The following is a 24,141-nucleotide window of genomic DNA, read 5'->3' as shown; positions in this document are numbered from 1 at the left end:
CACACACACACCCAAAAAACTCAGCTCAAAAGAGGAGAATTTCTGATGTTTAGATACAATTGAGCTTGGGCCAACACCAATGGGGCAAATAGCTCACACAATATGGGTAAAATAAGCCAGATACAATCACAAACTAGAGCAGAAACTTCGCTCATAGGAGAAACTTACACAGAAAAACAACAAGAAAAGAGTGAGGAATTTGGCAAAATGGACAGCGCCATCGCGTCCGCAACGGCCCAAAACCCCTGTCTACAATGTCAAAGTGCTCAAATCCGACCTCGAATGAGTAGTTTAGGGCCAAAACAGGCTCCAAAAACACCAAAAACACACGTGCGGCTGTTCCTCCTCTCTTCTCTACGTTTTTTCTGGTCTTCTCTCTGTTTTTTCAGTTCCCACACTTATCTTTATTACTTGGGCACCCTTGGCCTTTTTGATGACCTCAAACGGACCCCGAACAGGCCAAAAACTGACCTCGCAGTGCATAGTTGTCACCTTTTTGCATCATCCGCACACCTGGCACTCGACTTTTTTCAATAAGGCATCCCGCCACCACATGAAGTGGCCCCAAAATATGGTCTTCATGATGACCTCTCTGCATAATTATCACAAGAAAACATCCACGTTGTGTCCGTACTCATCCGCGTGCAAGTATTGACCCCGTTCGACCTCCTGACGCCACTAGATGCCATCTGACGCACCTGCTTACCTCATGTCGTCGGCCCGCGGATAGCTTCCTCGAGAAGTTTTACGCGCTACCAACTCCTCCTTATTGTAGAAAAAACACAGTGGTACTGGTAATAGTGAAAATCGATGCACTATGTACACCCTGTCCTACCTGTACACATGTGGGCCCCACGTAACCACCTGGCTCTGAAAAATGGGCAATTCTTTATTTGATGCACCATGCATGTGTATGTACATATGCGCAATCCCTTGCTCCAAAAAACTCCTGGCAGCGTCATGAAGTACTTAAGGCTTTGGTAATCCACCCGCAGAATGAAAGGAGTCCCCAATAAATAGTGCTTCCATGAGTCTAAGGCATGTAGAACTGCGAGGAGTTCCTTTTCATATATGCCTAGAGCTTGCTCAACAGGGTAAAGCCTTCGACTTTTGTAGGCTATGGCGTGCCCTTCTTGGAGCAAAACAACTCCAAGGCAATCACCACAAGCGTCACATTGGACCTCAAATCGCTTTGAGAGATCCGGCAATGTAAGTTGCAGACCATGTATACCTAATGTTTTTCTTTGTTAGGTCATGTAATGGTCCCGCGATTTGTGAGAACTTTTCTATGAAGCATCTATAGTATGCACACATACCAATAAAGCTTCTTAGTTCATGTAGATTCCTTGGATTAGGTCATCCTTTTATTACCTCTAGCTTTGATGGAAACCATTTGGATGCCATCTTGAGAGATAATATGACCTAAATACTGAATCTCTTGTAAGAAAAACTCACTTTTTTAATTTATAATATAGATTTTATTCTCTTGTAAGACTTGAAATATTACCTGGAGATGTTGCTTGTGATCTAGAAAATTAGAGTAGATGATTATATCATCAAAGAATACTCCAGTAAAGGTTCGGTGAGGCCTGAATAGCTTCTCCATCAAGTGGTTAAATGTGGCTGGTGCATTGGTCAAGCCAAAAGGTATGACAATGTATTTGTAAAGACCAAACATAGTGCGAAATGTGGTCTTTACAATGTCTTGATCAACTATCCTTATTTGATGGTAGCCACTTTTTAGGTCAATCCTACTGAAGTAGGTCGACCCTTGCAGCAATGCTTACAATGCTTCCCTAGAGTAAGCAAATGTAAAAATGTTTAAAATGAACAAAGTTTTTGTCTTTAAGACTCTCTTTTTCTTTATTGTGCACAAATGTTGAGAAGTATGCATGCTTAGCATCAAGTTTGTGGAGACGGCGTCTTCCAAACACCAAGTAGACCTTGTCACTTTACTATGGAAGATTGATAGGACTAATGCACAAACATGCTTGCGGCAGCTTAGGCTCTCAAGTGCCAAATGGATTAGTCATCCATTCTGGAACGATGTCGTAGGGTAAAATAGGGATCGTCTACCTGCTGGGAAAAGGACTAATGACTCGGCTTTATCTTCTCTACCCCATAGTCAAGGACAACTATGATTTCAAGAGAGAGGTAATATCATAATAACTAATATCTAATTCTCCTAAATGATTTTCTCATGTTAAACTGATCATTTAATATGGGGAAGTACGAGGGGAGAAAAGGCTAGAATATTGGTTAGGCTGGTAGACCGGTCACACCATCTGCAAGAGAGCAATGTGCATCAATGGGCTTCAAAGACCCTAAGGTTCCACACATTAAGACTTCCAAAATGCTAAGCTTCCAAAATTCAAAGGTTATGTCCAATGGTCAAGCTTAGGGTAAATTGGATGCTTGTGGAAAGACTCAAAATTCTTCCCACATCCCTATCCTTGAGGGGACGAGCCCTTTTAGTAGGGGATGAGAGAGAAACGCACACACACTCTTGCAAGCTCCTTTAGACAAAGGGCATAGTGGACACATGTTAGCTCCCTAGCCCAGTTGTCCCCAAGGTGCATTCAAATCCTATTGGATTGCCATAGAGGTGGACCAATGAGAATTAGGCTAGAGTAAATTTAGTTTACTTCATTTAAAAACACTTGATAAAAGAACTAATAAAAATTAAGCTCTCTAGAAGACTATTGGACAGTCTCCCAAGGGGTTCAATGAGCGTTTAATTGCATTATTTAAATACCTAAAGCTCTCACAAAAGGGGAAAGGGGGACACATTTCACAAGGCTATCACTTATGCTTCTTAATTATCATTGGCTAAGCTTTGCAGGGTCCAATAGGATGCCAGCATGTGCAATTAGCAAAAGGGGTCGACCAAGAGAGAGGGGGGGTGATTTTGCAAAAGGCATTATCACCTACACACTCACACAAGCTCATGTGTGAAGTAAAGAAGACTATCTCTCCTTCTCAAGCTTTAATGGAAAGCCCATCATCTACTCCAGGCTTGTGAGAAGGAAGGCCTACACCAACAAATCTTGGCTTTGTGATGCAAATCCAACCAAGAGCCAAGCTCCAATGCATACTCATCTCCTGTATCATGCTAATTACTAAGCTATGCTAAGCTATTATGAGTGATTATGTGAGGAGACATACTTCTTTCTCGTAAGAATACTCCTTCTTCCTCTCGATCTACTCTCATACCCCGCTAGCTCTCACCATCTTCGAAGGTGTGTGAGGTCTTGGGTATGAGACCGTAAGGGAATTGATGTTGTGTTTTACAAGTGTGAGCTTGGTGCTTGAAGCTTCCATCTTCATTGCATCAGCAAGTTATTGAAGGAACACAAAGTATTGTATTGTAAAATGTCTCCCTTGACTCGGGGAAACCTATAATACAAAGCCTTTTGGAGAGGGGACTACGGCTCCATATAAATCCGGTCCTCAACTGTTGTCAATAGCTTAATTTCTCTCTCTTTTTGAAGTATTGTTCATGCCTATCTAACTAGGTGTTATGCCTTTGTTGCTCTCTCCATCCAAGCACTCTTGCTATGCTCATTAGGAATCTATTCTAATGAAATGCTCACTATGTCTATGTTATTTTCCGCTACACACAAGTTAATGTTACACTGATCCACTCCCTCCTCTTCATCTTACTTTTAAATAGAGATAGAGGGTCTCATTCGTTAAGAAACAATGGCAATTTCAGTTCAAAATGATTTGGCCCTAGGCCATCCATCAAAAAAGGTCTATTTGGTCTTGCCTATCTTGCACAAACCTCTTTGGTCAACTCCGGGACTAATGGAATTTCACTACAAGAGGTACTTCACATTAGCGATGCTCGCAGTGCGACGCTCAAAAGTGAAAACCCACGGCGTCGCTATGAGCGTTGCTAGTTTACTTGTAACTTAGCGACGCTCATAGTGACGCGGCCAGGGGTAAAAAAATAACCGAGAGCGTCCAAAAACTCAGATCTGAGTTTTCGGCGCTCGAGCAAGCAAAGGTAACCCGTGCTCTCCCTCTCTCTCTCTCTCTCTCTCTTTCTTCTCCACACACACACACACATACACGAGGAGAGGAAGGAGAGCCAGGTATGCTCCTTCCCTCTCCTCTCTCTCATGTTCCCTTCCCCTCTTTCTCTCTCTCTCCCTCTCTCTCTCTCTCTCTCTCTCTCACACACACACACACACACACACACATGGTGTTTTTTAGAGAGAGAGAGAGAGAGAGGGAGAGAGAAAAGAGAGAAGAAGAAGAAGAGAGTTTTAACGTCGTAGGAAACTATCCCAAGAGACCTTAAAGCTCTAGCTGACGAGGAGTTGAACTCAAGACCTATTATTCAAGAGGGAAATGGCATAACCAATCTACCACACTTGGGTGATAGAAAGGTTATACCATTTTCCTCTTTTTATTGGCACACACACACACACACACCCGAGAAGAAGAGAGTTTTAACGTCATCAGAAACTATCCCAAGAGACCTTAAAGATCTAGCCGACAAGGAGTTGAACTCAAGGCCTGTTATTCAAGAGGGAAATGGAATAACCAATCTACCACACTTGGGTGATAGAAAGGTTATACCATTTTCCTCTTTTTATTGGCACACACACACACACACCCAAGAAGAAGAAAGTTTTAACGTCATAGGAAACTATCCCAAGAGACCTTAAAGATCTAGCCGACGAGGAGTTGAACTCAAGACCTGTTGAACAAAGAGAAAGAGAGAGAGAATAAAAAACCAAAGAGAGAGAGGGGGGGAGAAGACAAAAGAGAGAGGTAAGGGGAGAAAACAAAGAGAGAAAGAGATTATATTAAAATTTAATTAGGTTAGGTTAGATTACATTTAGATTTATGTTTATGTTGAGTTTAAGATTAGGTTAGATTTAGATTTACGTTAGATTACATTTAGGTTTATTTAGGTTAGATTAGATTAGATTTAGGTTTATTTTGAGTTAGATTTTACGTTAGATTAGTTTAGGTTTATTTACGTGCGTTAGATTTAGTTTACGTTAAATTAGATTAAATTTAAGTTTATTTTGAGTTTAAGATTAAATTAGATCTAGATTTATGTTCGATGGACCATGCGGACCAGCAATTCCACGACAGCCTAGCGGTGGTGGTGGTTGTGGCGAGGAGCACGTCGTTTCTGGAGCTCATGTGTTGCAGACTCCCTAGGACACACTGAGGAGTGTCCCTGCTTGTGGGACTGCTCAGACTACACCGAAGGATTATACTGCCTACGCGTTTGAGAGTGGTGTCCCGGCCACTGCATCGAAGATGCCGAGGAGTGACCCGAACACTGTATCGGGGTCACCCAAAGGCCTGGACGATGAGCATTCACCGACAGGGTTGCTATAGTTCACGGGAGGGACATGCCAAAGGGATACGCCTACCTCATCAATCGTATGTCCGATGAGATCATTATGACCCCTGAGGGGAAGCAGGTGATGGGCCACATACGACAGTTGTGTAGACAAGTTTTCTGACACCTGGGGAGTGGCGACTGGGCCAACTTCGAGGAGGATTTTGTCCCATCACCTGGGTCATGGATCGACGGGGTGGAGAGGTGAGATTATTAAACTCTTGCATTGAAGTATTTGTATATGTGAGGCCCATTCACATCTACGCAACTAGTAGCCCCATTGGTATGTATTTTACCCTTCAATGAAGCGAATCACCACATGTTCAATTAGGTTAGATTTAAGATTATATTTTGGATTGAGTTTTTATATTAGAGTCTACCTTCGAGATAATGGTAAAAAAATTAGAGTTAGACAAACGATGATCCCTCTCTTCCTCTCTACGGATGAGACCTTAAGCTGGAAAGCTTTCAACGGCATGATACTCAGATTGGAGGCCAACATGTAATGTGTTAAGTAATCCCTTGAACAAATATCTACCTGTGAAAAGATGTTAAGATGCTGTGAAATGCTACAGCTAGACAAGAGGCAAAAGGGTTTTGTCCACTACATGCACTATCATGTAGACGTGGGTGTGTAGATTTCTTGTCCCCACAAATATAGGCATTGACCAATAAAGACGAGATTATAACCCAATGATTCTGATCTCCGTGCACCTCTAGACCGAGGTGTGCGGGGATTGGACATGGCTAGAGAATGTGAGGTAGTTTACAGTGTGAACAAAGAGAGAGAGAGAGAGAGAGAGAGAGAGAGAGAGAGAGAGAGAGAGATAAACAATGAAGAATGCCAATTGAAGATTAAATTTGTTGTCTAGGTTATAAGATTTTTACCCTCATTATGAGTGGTAACGAGGATGTGGGGCCGTCCAACCGAAACACCTATCTCTCAACGAGGATCTTATGTCCTTGTAATCAATGCAAGCATGATGTGTGACAGACAAGACGCGTTTCTTTGTAGAACATTCGCAAATTTGACAAGTTCGATTCATCTATTATAGATCGAGTTGTTGCCAATTATAACTTGTAGGACTCTAACGCTGGCCGAGAGGCAACAATCTTGCAACCCAATAGACGTGTTCGCAGACGCTTTGGTCAAGCAGCATACGTGAGGCCACAAGATGTAGCCTCTGACAGCTCGGAGGATGATCATGCAGACCACATTCCCAACGAGGCAATGTTTGAGCCCAAGATCGATGAAATGATCGAGACGATCATGATTCAGAAAGGCTTATCTATGATGATATGAAAAGTGAAGCCGATACGCCATTGTATGATGGAGCACGTGTGTCTAAATTGAAGGCGCTCCTGGTTCTTGTTAACATCCAGACAAACTTTGGATGGAGTGACACTAGCATCACAACGCTTTTCAGGTGATCTATTACAATGTGTTTACTTTAATAAAAAACTCTAGATGTATAATGATCTGATAGATTTTTATACAATTGTACCGAATTTTTTTCGTTGTGTAGATTGCTCAAGAGGCACATATTGCCAGCTGATAATGTGATGCCAAATTCCAGAGAGGAAGCAAGAAAGATCTTGCAAAACTTGGGGATGGATTACAATTCGATCCACGCTTGTCCTAACGACTGCATCCTTTTCAGAGGGGAATACATAGACATGGAGAAGTGTCCGAAATGTGATTCCGAGAGATATTGAGTAGATCTCCACGGAACAAAAATTCCACAAAAGGTTTTGCAACATTTTTCTCTGCTTCCTCGCATCAAGCATTTCTTCGAATGTAAGTCCATGGCTGCCCTAGCATCATGGCATGAGGAGAATAAATCTTCGGATGGTGTGCTACAGATTCCTATAGATTGCGCAGCCTGGAAACATATAGATGAAACATGGTCGGATTTTGCCAGGGAAGCTCAAAATTTGCAGCTAGGTTTGGCTTTGGATGGTGTAAATCCATTTGGTCAAAGATCAACATCTTACAGTGTATGGCCCGTTTTCATCGTCAACTACAACATTCCCCCGTGGTTGACTACGAAGAAGGGGCACCTATGGCTAAGCTTGATAGTGACGGGGCGGTATAAAATGAAGAATATGGATGTGTATCTTCGTCCACTATTGGGAGAGCTACAACAATTGTGGATTGGCATAGAAGTGGTGGATATGAGCCGACACACAGGTCGACGGAATGCTTTGATCAGAGGCATTCTAATGTGGACCATGCATGACTATCCCGGACTAACAGAATGCTCAGGTGATTTACACTTAAACTCAAACACTGTAAATCTTGGTTTTTCTCAAGCTTATCTATTATCATGTGTATACATGCAGGGCTTCAAACAAGTGGATACAGAGCATGTGGCACATGTGGACCTAGACTGAATGCACGTCGAGCGCCCTCATTGAAGAAGCAAACCTACGAAGGTCATCAAGCGTATCTTCCAGAGAATCATGTGTTACGCGACAGCTTTTTGGGAAGAGAGCCACCGAGGATGTCTGCACAAGCTTGGTTAGAGTAGAAGGAGATGTGTGATGACGGTTTGCCCCCAGGGATGAAGAGACTCTCTCTATGGTACGAGTTACCATATTGACAGCCCCTCCTAGTGCACGGACGTATGAAGGCTACCATGTGCCAATCACAGTGGCATCAATGGAGGAGATCAGAGAAGATGCTCAGTCAAAAGCCACTGAGGTGGTGCCAGACGAGCATCAAGCTACTACTCTCTATGGGGTGCATGCAAAGGATCTACAAAATGAAACGGAGGACATCTGTTTAAATGGAGAGCTCTATATAGATATAGGAAGTTATGCTGAGCTTTGCGAGGATGAGAGAGAGACCTCTTAAAGCCATCAATATTGTATTTGAACAATCTAGCTCCGTTTTATAATGTATATTGTATTCACGTGGCTTTTTGTCCATTTCTGTCTATATGCGCCATTGTATTTAATGGTCATTGTGTCATTGCATCAATGTATTTAATGGTCTTTGCGTCCACTCCAGGTACGTATGCTCTAGGTATGTTCTCACAAGCAGGGATGGCGAGCACTGCACTCCGAGTGGGATGGAGACTGAAGCTGCAATCGCGAAGCTGGTCTGCTCAATATAGATGTTGCTCGTCCCACCGCTAGATCTAGTTGATCTGGTGAAAGAGACACTAAGAAGCACTACTACTGATTCTCAGCGTCTTTTTCACCCGATCAATTAGATTTAGTGGTGGGGCAAGCAACTTCTATGAGTAGACCTTCGCGATGCAGCTTCAGTCTCTATCGCACCCAGAGCGTAGTGCTTTTACATATTCACAAAAATTCAACGAAATCTCTCTACACAGGAATCCCTCCCCCTTTATGAGTCCCCTCTCTCTCTTTCTCTCTCTCTCTCTCTCTCTCTCTCTCTCTCTCTCTCTCTCTCTACTTGTCCATGTTTTCTTTTCCATTCATTCAATATTAAGTTTAAATGTTCGTCTGTTTAATGCAGGTATGGATGATGAGGAGTTCTTTCTTCTTTGTCACCCCAGCAGAGACAGTGGTACGTGGAGCGTCATCGCTTTGGCGCACCATCGCACGTTCCTACTCCTTTAGCGTCTCCCTCTGTTTTGGAGCATTCAGCGCGCTCCGAAGCTTTGGTGTCAACGAGATGATCTTCACACTCGTCTAGGCACCGCCGCTCTAGTGGCGGCGGCGACAATTGTTGTGGGGATGCCTCGACACCATCTCGTGTTCGATGAGGCTCTTTACCCTCCCCTTCTTTGCCCGCCCCGACACCAGCCACGACATCGCCATCTACACCAGGTTTTGCACGGCTGACGGCCGTTCCTAGCGGCTACACACTACTAGCTACTCTTCCAGGAGTCACTCCAGTCGACACTCCTCGCTTCGGGGCCCAGACTCCAGTGGAAACACCTGACGTCCATACCCCCATCGACACGCCGCTAGAGACCCCTCCGGGACACCCAGGTTCACACATCACCGACGAGAGGGCTTGCCTTACTCCGTCGACTTCAGCGGCGGCATCATCTTGGATGATGAAGGCAAGAAGGTGATCTCGCGCATGTGTCGTCTTTGCTCTCAGGTGTTTAGACACTACATACTAAACACCTGGAGTGAAGTACCAAGTGATTTAAAAGACAAAGTCATCAACATGCTTCATGACGAGTTTCCCGTTCCAACACTGGATGACTGCTTCAATAAAGACGTGATGAAGGTTCGAATGCGCGAATACTGCAAGCACAAGCGTTCTGAAGTGCAAAAAGCAATTAAGAATGGGTGGAATAGACCAGATTGGGTGGCCAAAGAAGATTGGAAGAATGCGAAGAAAGCAGCGCGCGAGAATCCTGACAAGTGGAAGCAACAAAAGGAGGCAGCCAAAGTGTGAGTAGAGACAGGGAGCTCGCACGGCATCATTTGAGGCTGATTTTGTAAGTGTTTTCGCATTGCTCTTTAGGTTTGATAGTTTAGAATTTAGGGGTTTTTAAATTCTAACATAATGGATTCTTTGTATGTTTTGACAGTGGTCGATGACAAGACGTGACCCCACACCGTACGAGCGCGAGTACGCAGGCAGGAAGGGCTTAAACGCCCTGATGGACATTCTGAGTTCTCGCGGCGGCATGGTTAGTATTAGGGTTTACTCTTTTCTATTTATTGTATTGTTTTATAAATTATATGTTTATACTTACAAAAAGCTGTCTTATTGTTTTTTTTTCAGAATCCGACAGATACGCCGCTTGGACGCAATGAGAAGTCTGATTAGATGACGTCAGTTTAGCCGTAGCTAGATAGCATTAGTTTCCTTTTGTCATAGCATATGTATCATGAGATGACGTTTATACGTCTTTTTGAAAACCATGTATATTTTTTCAATAATGACAATGGTGTTGTAACTATTACATTTGCAAAGTTTAACAGTCAAATGATTTTGCTATGATGTGTACAATTGTCATTGATTTACTTTCATCAATTTACTTGTAGACATGTAGTAGTGTTAGTGTGTATACGTGCTTCACCAGGGGCACTTTTCTCCCACTGGGTTTTTCCCCCTGGACATCTGGTGTGAAAGGACACCTTATCTCTTAGGGTTTCATATAAGCTTTGTAGCTCTGAGTTTGTATACACTATTATTCTAATACAGAGAGATAGACTACAGAGATCTCGTATGCAAGCTCTGTGTCTTCTCCTTCTCCATCTTCTTCCTACTCTGAGTTGCTATCTTCCTTCTGTTTCCTGTTTCATCATCTTCAACAATTGGTATCAGAGCAAAGTGATTTCCAGAGCCTCTACTTGCGTTTTCGCGTCCGCGCGCGCAATTGCAATTTTCAGGCAGTTTTCGGAAAATTTGCTCGTGGGAGCATCCTCGACGTTCCGAGAGTATTCTGATCAGGAAACCTGTAGTTTTACCCCCCTTTCGAAGCCGTTCGAGCCCTCATAATTTTGTTCTGAGCAGCGTAGCAGAAGTTACTTTTCGGAGGCGTTTAGATCAAGAGGGTGTGCTTTTTGACAGATTTTCTTCAGGTAAACAGTTCTTTTGGGAAGCAACTTGTCTTAGCTTTGTGCTGAGATTTTGTGTAGAGTTTTGCTTGCATTGGAGAGGAGATTTGTGAATCTCTTGGAGGTTCTTTTGCTCTCTTGTGTGCATCCACAGTATGGCTCAATCTACGGAGAAAGAGATTTTTGGTGCGTTTACATCCGAAGACAAATTGGATGGTACCAACTATTCTCTTTGGTCTTTTATGGCCAAAAATGTTTTGGTTGGTAAAGGATTGTGGGATTATGTATCTGGAGATGAAGTTCGTCCAGTTAGCATTGCACCTGCCACGCCTGGTCGTGGTGCAGCTGTTGGTGCAGGACCCTCACAAGTCACTCCAGAGCAAAAGAGATGGGATACTAAAGATGCACAAGCTATGGCCGTGATTGCCTTAACCATAAAGAGGACAATCACACCACATATCAGATCTTGCAGAACTTTTGAGGATGCTTGGAACACTCTGCAAGCTATGTTTGGAGGAAGAAACGCTGCCAGAATAGAGTTTTTGAAGAAACAACTTGACAAAATACAGATGGACGAAGGTGACGATATCGTCGAGCATCTTACAAAAATCAGGGATCTTAAAGAGCAATTGCTTAGCATTGATGAAGTGATTTCAGAGAAGGACTTGGTTTCCAAAACACTCAATTCACTACCACCATCTTATTTGACTTTTCAGACTTCTTTGACTCTGTCTTTGCGAGCTAATCCTGAGCCTCTTCATTTTGAAGAGTTAGTGGCTTTGCTATTGCAGGAGGATCAATCATGTAAGAACAAGTCTTTACAGGTGGATGGTATGGATCATGCTCTTGTTGTACATAACAAAAACAAGGGTAAAGAGAGTGCTCATCACTCCAAGTCTGGTGCAGGACAGTCTTCAGAGAAGTCTAAAGGTGATTCCGACAAGTCCAAGAAGAAAGGTAAATGTCACTACTGCAAGAAACGTGGTCACTACATTAGCGAGTGTAAAAAGCGAATTACTAAAGAAAAGAAGAAAGAGTCAAGTTTGGTTGTTTCAGCTTCTGGTGATTCTTTTACAGCTAAAGAAGAGTCTGCAAACTTTGTGCAGGATTCTTATGCTTTTGTAGTATGTTCAGATTTTTCTGCTTACAGTGTTAACAAGACACAAATGATTTGGTACTTTGATAGTGGTGCATCCAGGCATATTACTTCAAGGAAGGATTTGTTTTGTTCATTGGATGCAGCTCCAGCAGGAAAGAAGGTGACATGTGCAAATAATGCTTCTTATCCAATCAAAGGCGTTGGTAAGATCTTGATTACCATTTCAGATGGTTCAGATTTATGCTTGCCAGATGTCTTATATGTTCCAGGGATCAAGAAGAATTTGTTGTCTGTATCCTCTCTTGCAAAAAATGGTCTTCGGGTCATTTTTGAGGATGACAGATGTGTTGTACGAGATCGAGAGAATGGTTATTCTCTTATCACTACAGGTACGCTGGAAAATGGACTATTTGTGCTAGATCGTTATGAAAAGCAGATTCATGTATGTATTGCAGAAACAAAGACTCAGGCCATGCAGGATGCTGAGTTGTGGCATGCTAGATTTGGGCATGTTAGTTATGACAGTTTGATGACTTTACAACGTTATAATATGGTGCATGATTTGTCTTTATTGGAGATGCCACCAAGACATGTATGTGAAGGTTGCGTTCTTGGAAAGATGCACAGATTTGCATTTTCGCAGGATGGTTTAGTTAAAGGGACACGAAAGTTGCAGCTTGTACATAGTGATGTATGTGGTCCTATGAGGACGCCATCTATAGGAAACAACGTTTATTTTGTGACCTTCATTGATGACTTTTCCAGGTTTTGTTGGGTGTATCCACTCAAAGCAAAGTCAGATGTGTTTGCAGTTTTTCAACATTATGTCGCCATGGTTGAAAATGAAACAGGTTGCAAAGTACAGACTCTTCGTACCGATCGAGGAGGTGAATACATGTCAGGTGCATTTAAGGATTTTTTGGGAAAGAAAGGCATTAAACACCAATGCACTATGCCATACACACCACAACAGAATGGTGTTGTAGAAAGGAAGAACAGGTCTTTAATGGAGACGGCTAGATGTATGCTCAAGGCTAAGAGTTTGCCTCATAAGCTATCGATGGAGGCAGTTGCTTGTGCAGCACATGTTTTGAACAGGTGTCCTACTCGTGCCTTGAAGACCATTACTCCATATGAAGCTTGGTATGACAGAAAACCTTCAGTCAGTTATCTTCGTGTTTTTGGTTGTCTTGCTTATGCTCACATCCCTCAGCAGTTACGTGGGAAGCTTGATGATAAGGCAATCGAAGGTATATTTGTGGGGTACAGTAGTGGAAGTAAAGGTTATAGACTTTAGAATCCTACTACAAACAAGATTTTTGAAAGTCATGATGTCATTTTTGCAGAAACTACTGCTCAAACTATGGTTGCTTTTGATGTACCGCATATGCAGACACATGATGTATTTGAAGGTTTGCTTCCTTCTTTTGTGGAGAATCAAGAATCACAACATGTTGATAATCTTGATCAATCTTTTGATCAGCATGTGACACCTCATGATGTAAAGGAAATTGTGCGTGAAGAGCAAGTTCTCAGGGAAGAAAGAACCTTGCCTAAATGGGTTCAGAAAACTTTGCAGGATAGCAAGTTGGATGCACCATTACCACGAAAAACACGTGCTGGTACTACTTTTGGCAGAGAGCAAGTAGATTTGGCTTGCTTTAGCACTCTTTGTGATGCAGATGAGCCTGATTCATTTGAACAAGCTTTAGAGTGTGTTCAGTGGAAAGATGCTATGCAGCAAGAAATTGATTCTATTCATAAGAATCATACATGGGATCTAGTGGACTTGCCTACATGTAAAAAGCCTATTGGTAAAAAGTGGGGTTTTAAGGTAAAAAGGAAACAAGATGGTACTGTTGACAGGTACAAAGCAAGGCTTGTGGAAAAAGGCTATGCGCAACAGAAAGGCATAGATTATGATGAAACCTTTGCTCCTACTTCTCGTGCGTCCATAGTTAGATCACTAGTTGCAATTGCTGCTCATCATGGTTGGAAAGTGCATCAGTTGGATATCAAAACTGCTTTTTTGAATGGTGATTTGCAGGAAGAAGTTTATGTAAGTCAACCAAGTGGTTTTGTTGTAAAAGGTCAAGAGCAAAAGGTATGTAGATTGCGTAAAGATTTGTATGGTCTCAAACAGGCTCCAAGAGCATGGTATGAGAAGATACATACTTATTTGATTGGCCAGGGATTTCAGAATAGTCCAACAGAAAGTACTTTGTATGTCAAAAAGAGAGATGGAGTTCTCATTATGCTAACACTTTATGTGGATGATATGCTTCTTACAGGCAATACTGCAGATGAAATTGAAGCGTTTAAAGATGCTTTGAGAAAAACCTTTGAGATGTCTGATCTTGGTTTGCTACATTATTACTTGGGTATTCAGTTTGTGCAATCAGAGGATGGCATATACATGTTGCAGGCAAAATATTTGCATAAAATTTTGGACAAGTTTGGTATGCAAAATTGTAAACCAATCTCTACACCCGTAGAAACTGGATCAAAGTTGAGCATGCACGATGCTGGAGAACCTTTTGATGTACATACTTATGCAGCAGCGGTTGGTTGCTTGATATATTTGGCAGGCAACACTCGTCCAGACATTCAATTTGGGGTGTCACAAGCAAGCAGATTTATGCACAGCCCATGTATGCATCATTGGCAGGCTGTGAAGCGCATACTTCGTTACCTTTCAGGTACCCCTAATCTTGCCATGTTCTTTCCAAGGGGGGATATGTATGGAAAGCACAGTTCTATGCAGCTTCTTGGTTACAACGATTCAGATTGGGCTGGTGATTTTGACACACGACATTCCACAAGTGGCAATTGTTTTTTCTTGGGAAATGCATGTATATCTTGGCTAAACAAGAAGCAACCCACAGTGGCTACATCAACTTGTGAAGCTGAGTACAAGGCAGCTTTCACGGCAACAGTTGATTGTGTATGGATACGCAGGTTATTGGCAGATCTTTGTGAGTGTCAACAGGCACCCACTACCATTTTCACTGACAGTCAAAGTGCTATGGCAGTTGCAAGGAATCCAGTATTTCATGCAAGAACAAAGCACTTAGAGGTTCACTACCACTATGTCAGGGAAAGGCTACATGCAGGGGAGATCACACTCACTTACTGTCTTACACAGGATAACATTGCATATCTATTTACGAAGGCGTTATCGCGAGAAAAGTTTGAAGCTTTCCGAAAAGCTTCGGGCTTACTCTCATACACATGATGATCTGCTACCTTGTACGGATTCACACTATCACTACAGGGGGGATTTGTAGACATGTAGTAGTGTTAGTGTGTATACGCGCTTCACCAGGGGCACTTTTCTCCCACTGGGTTTTTCCCCCTGGACATCTGGTGTGAAAGGACACCTTATCTCTTAGGGTTTCATATAAGCTTTGTAGCTCTGAGTTTGTATACACTATTATTCTAATACAGAGAGATAGACTACAGAGATCTCGTATGCAAGCTCTGTGTCTTCTCCTTCTCCATCTTCTTCCTACTCTGAGTTGCTATCTTCCTTCCGTTTCCTGTTTCATCATCTTCAACATTACTTTTGTGAGTTTTGTATCTTTATTCTGCAAACAATACTATGGATGATGGAGTTAATGGTTATATTGTCTTGTGGGTGACTACTTTGGGTCTATATCTAAGCTTGCACTTTCTTTCAAAGGTAAATCAATTATTGAAACATTCAATATGGTTGATGGGTGAATGCCCCGCCACCATTTTTTTTTCTCTCGGGCGTCGCTATAACCGTCGCTATATAAGGCTCTGCAGCGTCGCTATATAGCGACGCTCATAGAGACCGTTATAGCGATGCTCATAGCGACGTTCTCGTATCGACGCTCTTAGCGACGATCTTTGCGACGCCGGAGAGTATAAAAAACCCAATGTATTTCTGTCGCTAACAACGTCACAAGTGCACACAACCTCTTGTAGTGTTTGGTGCAGATGCTCTAGCAATATTGAAAGTCTCTCAAAAAAGCCTCTTTATTCTATTTTAATGCCTCTTAAAAAATTGCCAGATTTCACATGGGTTTTCTTGACCCCCATGCCCAAACATAAACTTCATTGCGGGTACTCAAAGAAGGCCTTTAACTTCAAGAACGAAACAAAAGATGCCATTTGGATATCTATGTTCGCACTGGGCAGTGGAGGAACTTTCTTTCTAGTCCACATCACGGAAGTTTTAACTTCCCCCCCCCCCCCCCCCCTCCTTCTTCCACCTTGACTGCATAGGCCTCCAACCTATGGCTATTTGCCATGCGAGCAAAGGCCTTGTTTTGTGCCTGCTTTGCACTTCCGCCTTGTGTGAATACTAGGGGGCAAAAACCTCATCCTCCCCTTTGTTCTGGTAGAAAGTGGCGAAAAGGTGCTTTGCTTCCACCACTCCAATCTAAACCCACCCTAACTTTACTATCATTGGTTCCATGACTCCCATTTTATTGAAGGTCCCATGGGACTGAGGGAGTTATTGAAAATTTCAAGGGAGTAAACACAACATTTAGGATATTAGGATCATTCCTTGTGACCCTGGCAGTGTTGGGGGAAAATGTGTCTCAGCTTCATATCGTGTTTCAACGTAAAAAATAAACCTAATTTTCTAAAATTTCCTCTTGCAAATTCAAGAAAAGGAATTTTGTTTTGTTTGGAAAAATGATCACTGCTTATGGATGAGCCTTAGAACTAAACAACATGGGGTCTTAAATGCCTCCCCAGCCATGGGATCCACTAGGTAGAAGTGCACGCACAAAAGAAGAGGGGCCGGATGTCGTTAGATTTTCAAAAAGTAAACTTGAACACATTTTGTAAACTTCGGACATCCAGTGTGTGAACTCAAACAAGCATAAATGCATACACGCGCATGGGTTAACCCATCGGATGTCCGAAGTTCGAGTCCCTGATCCTACATCCGTTGCCCGATTTTTTGTCGCCGTCCGATCTCCTCGAGATCCCAGCCCTCAAACGTGCGCCGTCGATCCCATGATTGGGGGTTCATTTAAGACCCCGTGCCATTTAATAAGGAGGGTGGATGAGTGAGGGTGACTCTTTGAGCCTCGCTGCTCGAGGAGTGGGCTTCTTTTTACTTGGTGGAATGCGTGTCTCATTTAATTAAGTACGTAGCCCATATAATATATGTTGTGAGCACAGGGCTTGGGCAGTGTGCAGGTACCAAGCTACCGTTTTACCCCCTACTAGCTAGTGCAGGGGTCGCACACATTTTGCGAGTAATAGGTTCTCTCGAGTCTCGACCCTTTAAAGGGCCAACAGCCCTCGGGCAGCGCATCCCCTCTCTCTCTCTCTCTCTCTCTTCGTTTTCGTAGTTTCCAACTGTCTCCCACGTTAAGCGTCTATTGTAATGGCCGGCATTATTAGACTGATTAAGGTAAACCCTAGTTTATTAGAAACCCTAATATAATCTGGGTTTAGAATGTTGAGACAAGAAAGAGAGAGAGAGAGAGAGAGGGAGGGCGTGGTGCAGGCAAGAGGAGAAGAGCGGAGGTTTTAGAGTAGAGTAGATAGAGAGAGAATGTGTAGAGAGAGAGAGAGGGGAGAGGAGTTTTTTAGAGTTGAGAGTGTCGACGTGTGGAAAGTTGTGGTCCGTGGAGTACCTTATTAGAATAGGCTAGAGAGAGACTGATTTGGCTACATTGAGTGACTTGAGTGGCTCGTGCAGTCTCATCACAGTGGACTAGAACATTGTTAAGACGAGAGAGAGAGCACAGCAGCGGCGCAGCCTCTTCAAGTTCTTGAGAGAGAGAGAGAGAGAGAGAGAGAGAGACCGCACATTCTTGAACCGAGAACAGTTAGGCTATTTACTCCTGTTTCTGTGATAGATAGATAGTGAGTGAGAGAGAAAGATGATAGCTGGTGCAGAGTATGAGGAAGAAGGTGGCCATGTACAAGGACCTCTCCTAATGTTGGGCACGTTGGTGTGCATGGGCTTGGTGGTCCCATGGTACATGGCCTCCTCGGAGGCGGTGGTTGTGGAGGCAGTACAGTATTTGCGCACGGTCCTCATCCTCCTACCCTTGCTGCTCCTCTTTGCTTTGAGGCTGCTTTCTGCACCACAAGGGTTGGAGCAGGCCGAGGCCGCAACCTCTGGTATGTGGAGTGTGCTCTGGACGGCATTCGAGCCATCATCCCGGGCACAAGAAGAGGTAGCTGTGGGTTCTCCAGTCATGGTAGCTGTTTTCCTTGCTATCATCTTCTTCATGATGTGGTACCAATCTGGGTTTCAGCAATACTGGCATCCAATTGTAAGAAGCTAGGCAACGACTTGCTGTGTCTTTTGTGCCCCGCCCGCCGCCCCCCCCCAATGTATTTTGTTTGTAGGTTCTTGCAGTGGCTTCTTTACTTGCGTATAATATACGTTTCTTTTCGAGGTGTTTCTGTTTCATCGGTCAGTGTAATATTTTTTTCCATTCCAATTGCGACTCTTTACCTTTCTCCACGGAAGCAAGCTTAAGCTATGGTCTTCTACGAATGGAAACCTACCCTTAGACGGGCAAATCAAGCCCATTTAGAATAGGTAAATATGTTTGTATTTTGCGTGTAGATGAAGACATGAATTAATATCTTACAGACAGAAGGCAAAGCTCTTGTTATATATTGTAATATATTGTAAACATGTGAATCTAGATGAATGCACAGACGTACACATACATACATACATACATAAATATGTATGCCAGCATGAACATAATCAATTTAATATAGAAAGAGATAACCATTGTATAATTGAACACGTTGCATGGATGCACCAAGATTTTATAGTTATGTAGATAGCTCTTGATATATGCATTTGTTTAGTTTATAGTTTTTGTAGAATATATAGAGAATCCATGTATTAATTAGTAGAGCAGGAGGCCTTAGCTACCAAGACATAAGTTAAGTGTATACTTCTTTGAGTACAATATCTACATTGGTGGAGTGACATGCTTCAAGTCTCAATAGCTCTCCGAACAGTAGCACATCCTCTTCCAATTCCTCTTCACTTCAAGGGGTATCATAATGTACTATCGTTGTTTATATCTTGTCTCACAGTTCATCTCGACAAGAGGTATCACGACTATTATCACGGATTATTTATGTCATAGCTTGGATGGGTAGAGCAAGTTCATCAATACACATATATAGTCAATTAGAAACCTTTCATATAGTAGAAAAAGCTCATATTTTTGGTTTGTACTGTGGAGTATAAGGGTCTTGCCTCGATTGAATTATCATGAAACTTTACTTCTTTGTTAAGTCAAGTACAAACAACTTGCACCAGACACCTATACACGACCATCTTTGTTGAGATTCTTGATTGTAATTTGGGTTTGATAATGAAGCAGGAGGCCTTTGCTACCAAGAGGCAAGTTGAGTTAGTATATACATGTATAAGTAGAGTGTTCTACATTGGTGTACTTGATGGGCTCCAAGCACCAACAATTCCCTATACATTAGAGCATCCCTCTTTTCGAATTCCCTTGCACTTTTGACCTTGTTATTTTTTTCCTTGCACCATAGCCATGAGTCATCCTCCCTCCCCTCGCCTCATATCCGACTCTCCTCATTATGAGGATGCATCTATGCACCCAAAGTTTTCCTATTCAAGTTCCATGTAGCCAAATGTTTCAAGTAACCTCAAATATGTTGGTTCACATCGACCACACAAACGAGACACTTAATTATACTATCTAGTCCAAAGCTTGTCACGGATGCTTGACAGTCGGTCTCCTTGAGTTTTCTACAAGAAAGCACTAAGGAAACTCTAGAAAGTCCTAGTAGATTCTAGAAGAAAGTTAGTGAAGATTCTAGAAGATTGAAGAAAGGTCTAGAAAATTCTACAAGCATCTAATAGATTCTAGAAGGTTCTTGAATCTAGAAGTTTGAAGAAGAATTTAGAGGTTCCTAGAAAGTTCTAGAAGCTTGAAGAAGGATCTAAAAGGTTCTTAACCTCCTTAAACTTGAGAAAGAACCTAAAAGCTTCTTAACCTCCTTTAGCTTGAGGAAGAAACTAGAAGCTTACTAACCTCCTTAAGCTCGAGGAAGCACCTAGAAAGTTCTTAACCTCTTTAGAATTGAGTATAAATAGAGGTCTTGGGCTACAAGCCCCTCAGTCCTCTTCCATTTCTTGTCTTGTTTTCCAGTCTTCTTCTTGTAACCAAGTCTTTCCTTCTACTCTAGCCTTGTGATCCAAGTCTTGTATCAAGTTCCTTAATCAAGTATCAAGTATTGGATCAAGTTCTCTTAATCAAGTACAAAGTATTGTAATCAAGATTAAGTGTTATAATCAAGTCTCAAGATCTTGTTAATTGTGAGCGCTGTCTCTAGCTCTCTTTAAGCTCGAGACATGCTCATAATAGTTTGGTAAGATTGAACTTCTTAATTTTGCCTAGCCATGCACTCTATTTTGGAAGGTGTTATGTCTAGCTTGCAAAAGTTACAGCAAGAAATTTAGGAGCTATATGCACAATGGAAAATAGAGCAATCACATTTGCCAAGTCTAGTGGTGCAAGACCTTCACCGTCAAGTCCAAGAACTACATAAAGACACTATGTGCCAAAATCCACCCATGAGTTCGGCTAGTCTAATGGGGCAAGTAGAGCAACCATACTTGCTAGGTCTAGCGGTGCAAGAGTTTCAATCTTCAGTCCAAGAACTACATATAGCCAATATGTACCAAAATCCACCCATGATTTCAACTAGTTCAGTGGGACAAGTAGAGTAACCATACTTCCCAAGTCCAAGAACTACATATAGCCAATATGTACCAAACACCCATGATTTCAGCTAGTTCAATGGGGCAAGTAGAGAAACCATACTTCCCAAGTCCAATGGTGAAAAAGCTTCAACCCCCATTCCAAGAACCATGTGAAGCCAATACGTGCAAAAATCCACCCATGGTTTCAGTAGGGAAACCACAACAAAGGAGGGAGCCAAAGGTCAACCCACTTGAAAAGTATAATGGGACAAGATCAAAGTTTAGAGGCTTCTTTCCACAAGTGGAGTTGTTTATATGCATGCAACCAAAGCTTCACCCTGATGGTGCTTCTCAAGTTACTCTCATCAACTCACTTTTCTCACATTGGTGCAACTAAAGTGTGGATCCTAGCAGAGGGCACATGTAGTGATGTGTATGCTTACAGGTGCATGGCAGAGTGCTACAATTAACAGAAAGAGCCTCGGCAGGCAAGTGACAACAGAGATGTATGCTTTATGTGGTTTTTTAGGCCAAAAGGCCTCTAGAAAGGGCCTGATAGGATGGTAGGTGAAACATGTTCAAAGTGCTGGTTTTTTGCTTGAAGATGAAGAGCTTGAAGTGTTGAGCAAGCTAGTCCAAGCGGCTTATCAAACAGAGCCACGGTGTGAAAGATGTGGCAATGTTAACCCTCGTGGCTCACGGACACCCTATCGCCTACGACAGACACCGTAACCGTATTATTTATTTAAGTAGAGTCAGGCACCGGGCTTGTCGGTCCAATAGGGAAAGGTAGAGTGATCGCCGATGAGAGGCGCACTCTAACACGAACATGCTAGGGTTAGTTGGCTAAGCATGGGCGCCCAAGTGTGAATGGGGTGAGCTCACATAAATGCCAATTAAACCTAAAATTGAGTCATTCTCTCATTGTGCAATAGAAGCTGCTCTTGCTCCATCTCCACCTTCTCTTTCACCATCTCCTTGTGTGTGTGCGTGAGCGTGAGAGAGAGAGAGAGAGAGAGAGAGAGAGAGAGAGAGAGAGAGAGAGAGAGAGAGAGAGAGAGAGAGAGAGAGAGAGAGTGCGATCGAGCGTTGCGGCGGCACGACGGCGGCGAGGCGGTTGAGCGCGGCGTAGCGGCGTCTCCCTCTTCTTCGCGGCGAGGAATCCACCTCGAAGGCGAGCGTAGAGCGGTGAGTGACACACCCTTTGCTCTCTTGAGCTTGCTAGTTTAGGCTTGTTGTGTGCTTGGAGCCATTTGTGGCTCGCACATGGTGTATTGGCAAGTCCCTTGCTTCAACAGTGCGGCAAGGAGCGCACATTTTTGGCGCCGCTGTCGGGGAAATGCCCTACACTAAGCTCGGTTAAGCACTTTACGCTTTCTTGTGGTGCAATTTCTATCATAGGAAAGGCAGGGAATGAGTGTGTGTAGTTGTGTGGATATTTCTTTTTTTTGCGTTTTTTGCGTTTTCTGGTTTGCACTGCACAGTTAGCGTTTCTTGCGTTTTTGCATTTTCTGTGTTTTCACTGCACAGTTCTGTCAAGTTTCAATTTCTGCATTTTCTGCATTTTCTGTGTTTTCTGGTTTGTGCACAGTTAGGCGCACAGTTAGTTAATTAAGCAGGTTAGTAATTAGGTGAACCACTGATTAGCAGGTCAGTAGGTAGGTGGGATTGTAAATAGTTAGGTGAGGTCAACGCGCACCAAAACGCGTACCAAATAATATCTCAAAAAAAAAAAAAAAAAATTGAAAAAAAAATCGTTTTCGAAAAAAAAAATTTCGAAAAATAAAAACGTGAGCGAGGGGGAGGTTAGATTTTCGAAAATAAAAAACGTGAGTTATAAAAACGGACGGGTTGGTTTGTATAAAAGTTAGATCGGGATCGAGATCATTTCCCCAAGCCCAGGCCCAAGCCCAGGCCCAGGCCCAGGCCTCAGTCCTCTGATATATACTAGACTCACTCTTATATATATACTCTACCTCCTCAAGAGGGAATGAGAGCATGTGGGACAAGTCCTCCACTCTCCTCTCTTCTCTTCCCACTTGCACCCTTAGACTTGCTATTTGGAGCCTAGTTCCCCAGCTACGAAAAGACTGTTTCGACCTTTTCTGGAGCAAAATAGAACCAAACGGTGGGCTGTAAAGCACAGCGCGTCCCTCCTGGCGATACGCTCGTTTCGAGCTATCACACGGCCCATTCCACGACACGCTCTAAAAAATCTAGCAAAAAAACAAACAAAAAACACGCTAAAAACTAGTCACAAGGCCTCCTAGAGCAGCTTTTTGACACCTTAGGGTATCAAAAGCACATGCACTTACGCTCTGGGCGGGTGCTAGAACACGAGCATATTGAGGGTGCCTCTGTTCATACGGACACCCATTACCCATCCACGATAGGCTCTAGACCCTCAGCGGGAACACAAGGTAGCACCACCCAAGATCCTAAAATAGCCGCTAGTGATTCCTCCTCCGACTCAGAAATCATGGAAGCATACCCTACCCAAAACACTGAGAGAGAAGGCCATGCACCTCCCGAAGCTCCACAGCTTAGTACTAGTATGTTTAGCCGTTTCATGGAAACATTAGGTAGAGCTACTCGCTCGGAACCTGATGCAAATGAAGCACACGAAGGGGGTGGGGAAGTGGACTCTCCTTTCACATCGCACGTGGACCCCACACCCCCAAAGAGTGTCCATGTGGATATCCTGCCAACTTCTTACCAAGAAGGCCCTGTTGAGCTGCCTCCTTCAGAAGTTCCCTCTAGAGTACCGTTGGTGATAAGTAAAACCACGGGGAGCAACATTGCTTCTACCTCACAAGAAACCGTTAACACGTCGACTCTAGAAGGATTGTTCATTAATGATCATTGCACATACGACCTCCACATTGAGGTGTTGACGGATCTACACCCTGGCCACCCCTACCATGTAGGATGGATAGAGATTGTACAATCCACCTCTAGTGCCACGAGCATCGAAGATCAACAGAAAATGATCTGTAATGTTATCCATGGCATTATTCAATCAGAAAGGCAAAACCGAGGGGTAAATATACTCTTAACTCGCCCCATGAGATTTCTGGATACGAGCAAGGCTCAACTGCCTACTCTATCACAAATGGAGACTCCTCTAATGAGCCCCATGGACCCATCTTACGTCATTTTATCTGGGGTCTCTATGCAATCTGAGCCTCCGAGCGACAACTTTAGCTTCCCTATCTTGGCTCAACCCTCTATTAAGGAAAACACAGTGCTCACTCCAGGGATAAGCCTGACAGAGAATGTACCGATGACATCTACGGTTAGCGCAGTGCCACTACCTAGTGTCGTAGTACCTAATATGGGGCCTCGACCGTATGTGCCTCTAGCCCCTTATGCACACATGGCCCCCACACCTCCAATTGTACCACTTGTTTATGCTCCTCGAGTGCCGCTCCCTAGCCCTTATCCGAGTGGACCTATGCCCGTTTATGTTCCATA

General features: G+C 43.2%; 1 protein-coding gene across 1 annotated transcript; it reads left to right on the top strand.

Moving 5' to 3' along the window:
- Window positions 1–17,608: 17,608 nt before the first annotated feature.
- On the top strand, window positions 17,609–18,373 carry LOC147447340 (uncharacterized). The gene has a single exon (XM_086524300.1). It carries the CDS (start codon window positions 17,837–17,839, stop codon window positions 18,245–18,247), a length of 411 nt encoding a protein of 136 aa, XP_086380426.1. The 5' UTR covers window positions 17,609–17,836; the 3' UTR covers window positions 18,248–18,373.
- The last annotated feature ends 5,768 nt before the right edge of the window (window positions 18,374–24,141 follow it).

The sequence above is a fragment of the Adiantum capillus-veneris genome, chromosome 11 (assembly GCF_014529385.1).
Source record: "Adiantum capillus-veneris isolate H3 chromosome 11, ASM1452938v2, whole genome shotgun sequence".
NCBI classification, from domain to species: domain Eukaryota; kingdom Viridiplantae; phylum Streptophyta; class Polypodiopsida; order Polypodiales; family Pteridaceae; genus Adiantum; species Adiantum capillus-veneris.
The sequence above is the reverse complement of the archived record's forward strand: the minus strand, read 5'-3'. Positions and strand labels throughout refer to the sequence as shown.

Coding starts and splice junctions, on each gene's coding strand:
- LOC147447340 (XM_086524300.1), top strand. CDS start 17,837: ATGATAGCTGGTGCAGAGTATGAGGAAGAAGGTGGCCATGTACAAGGA.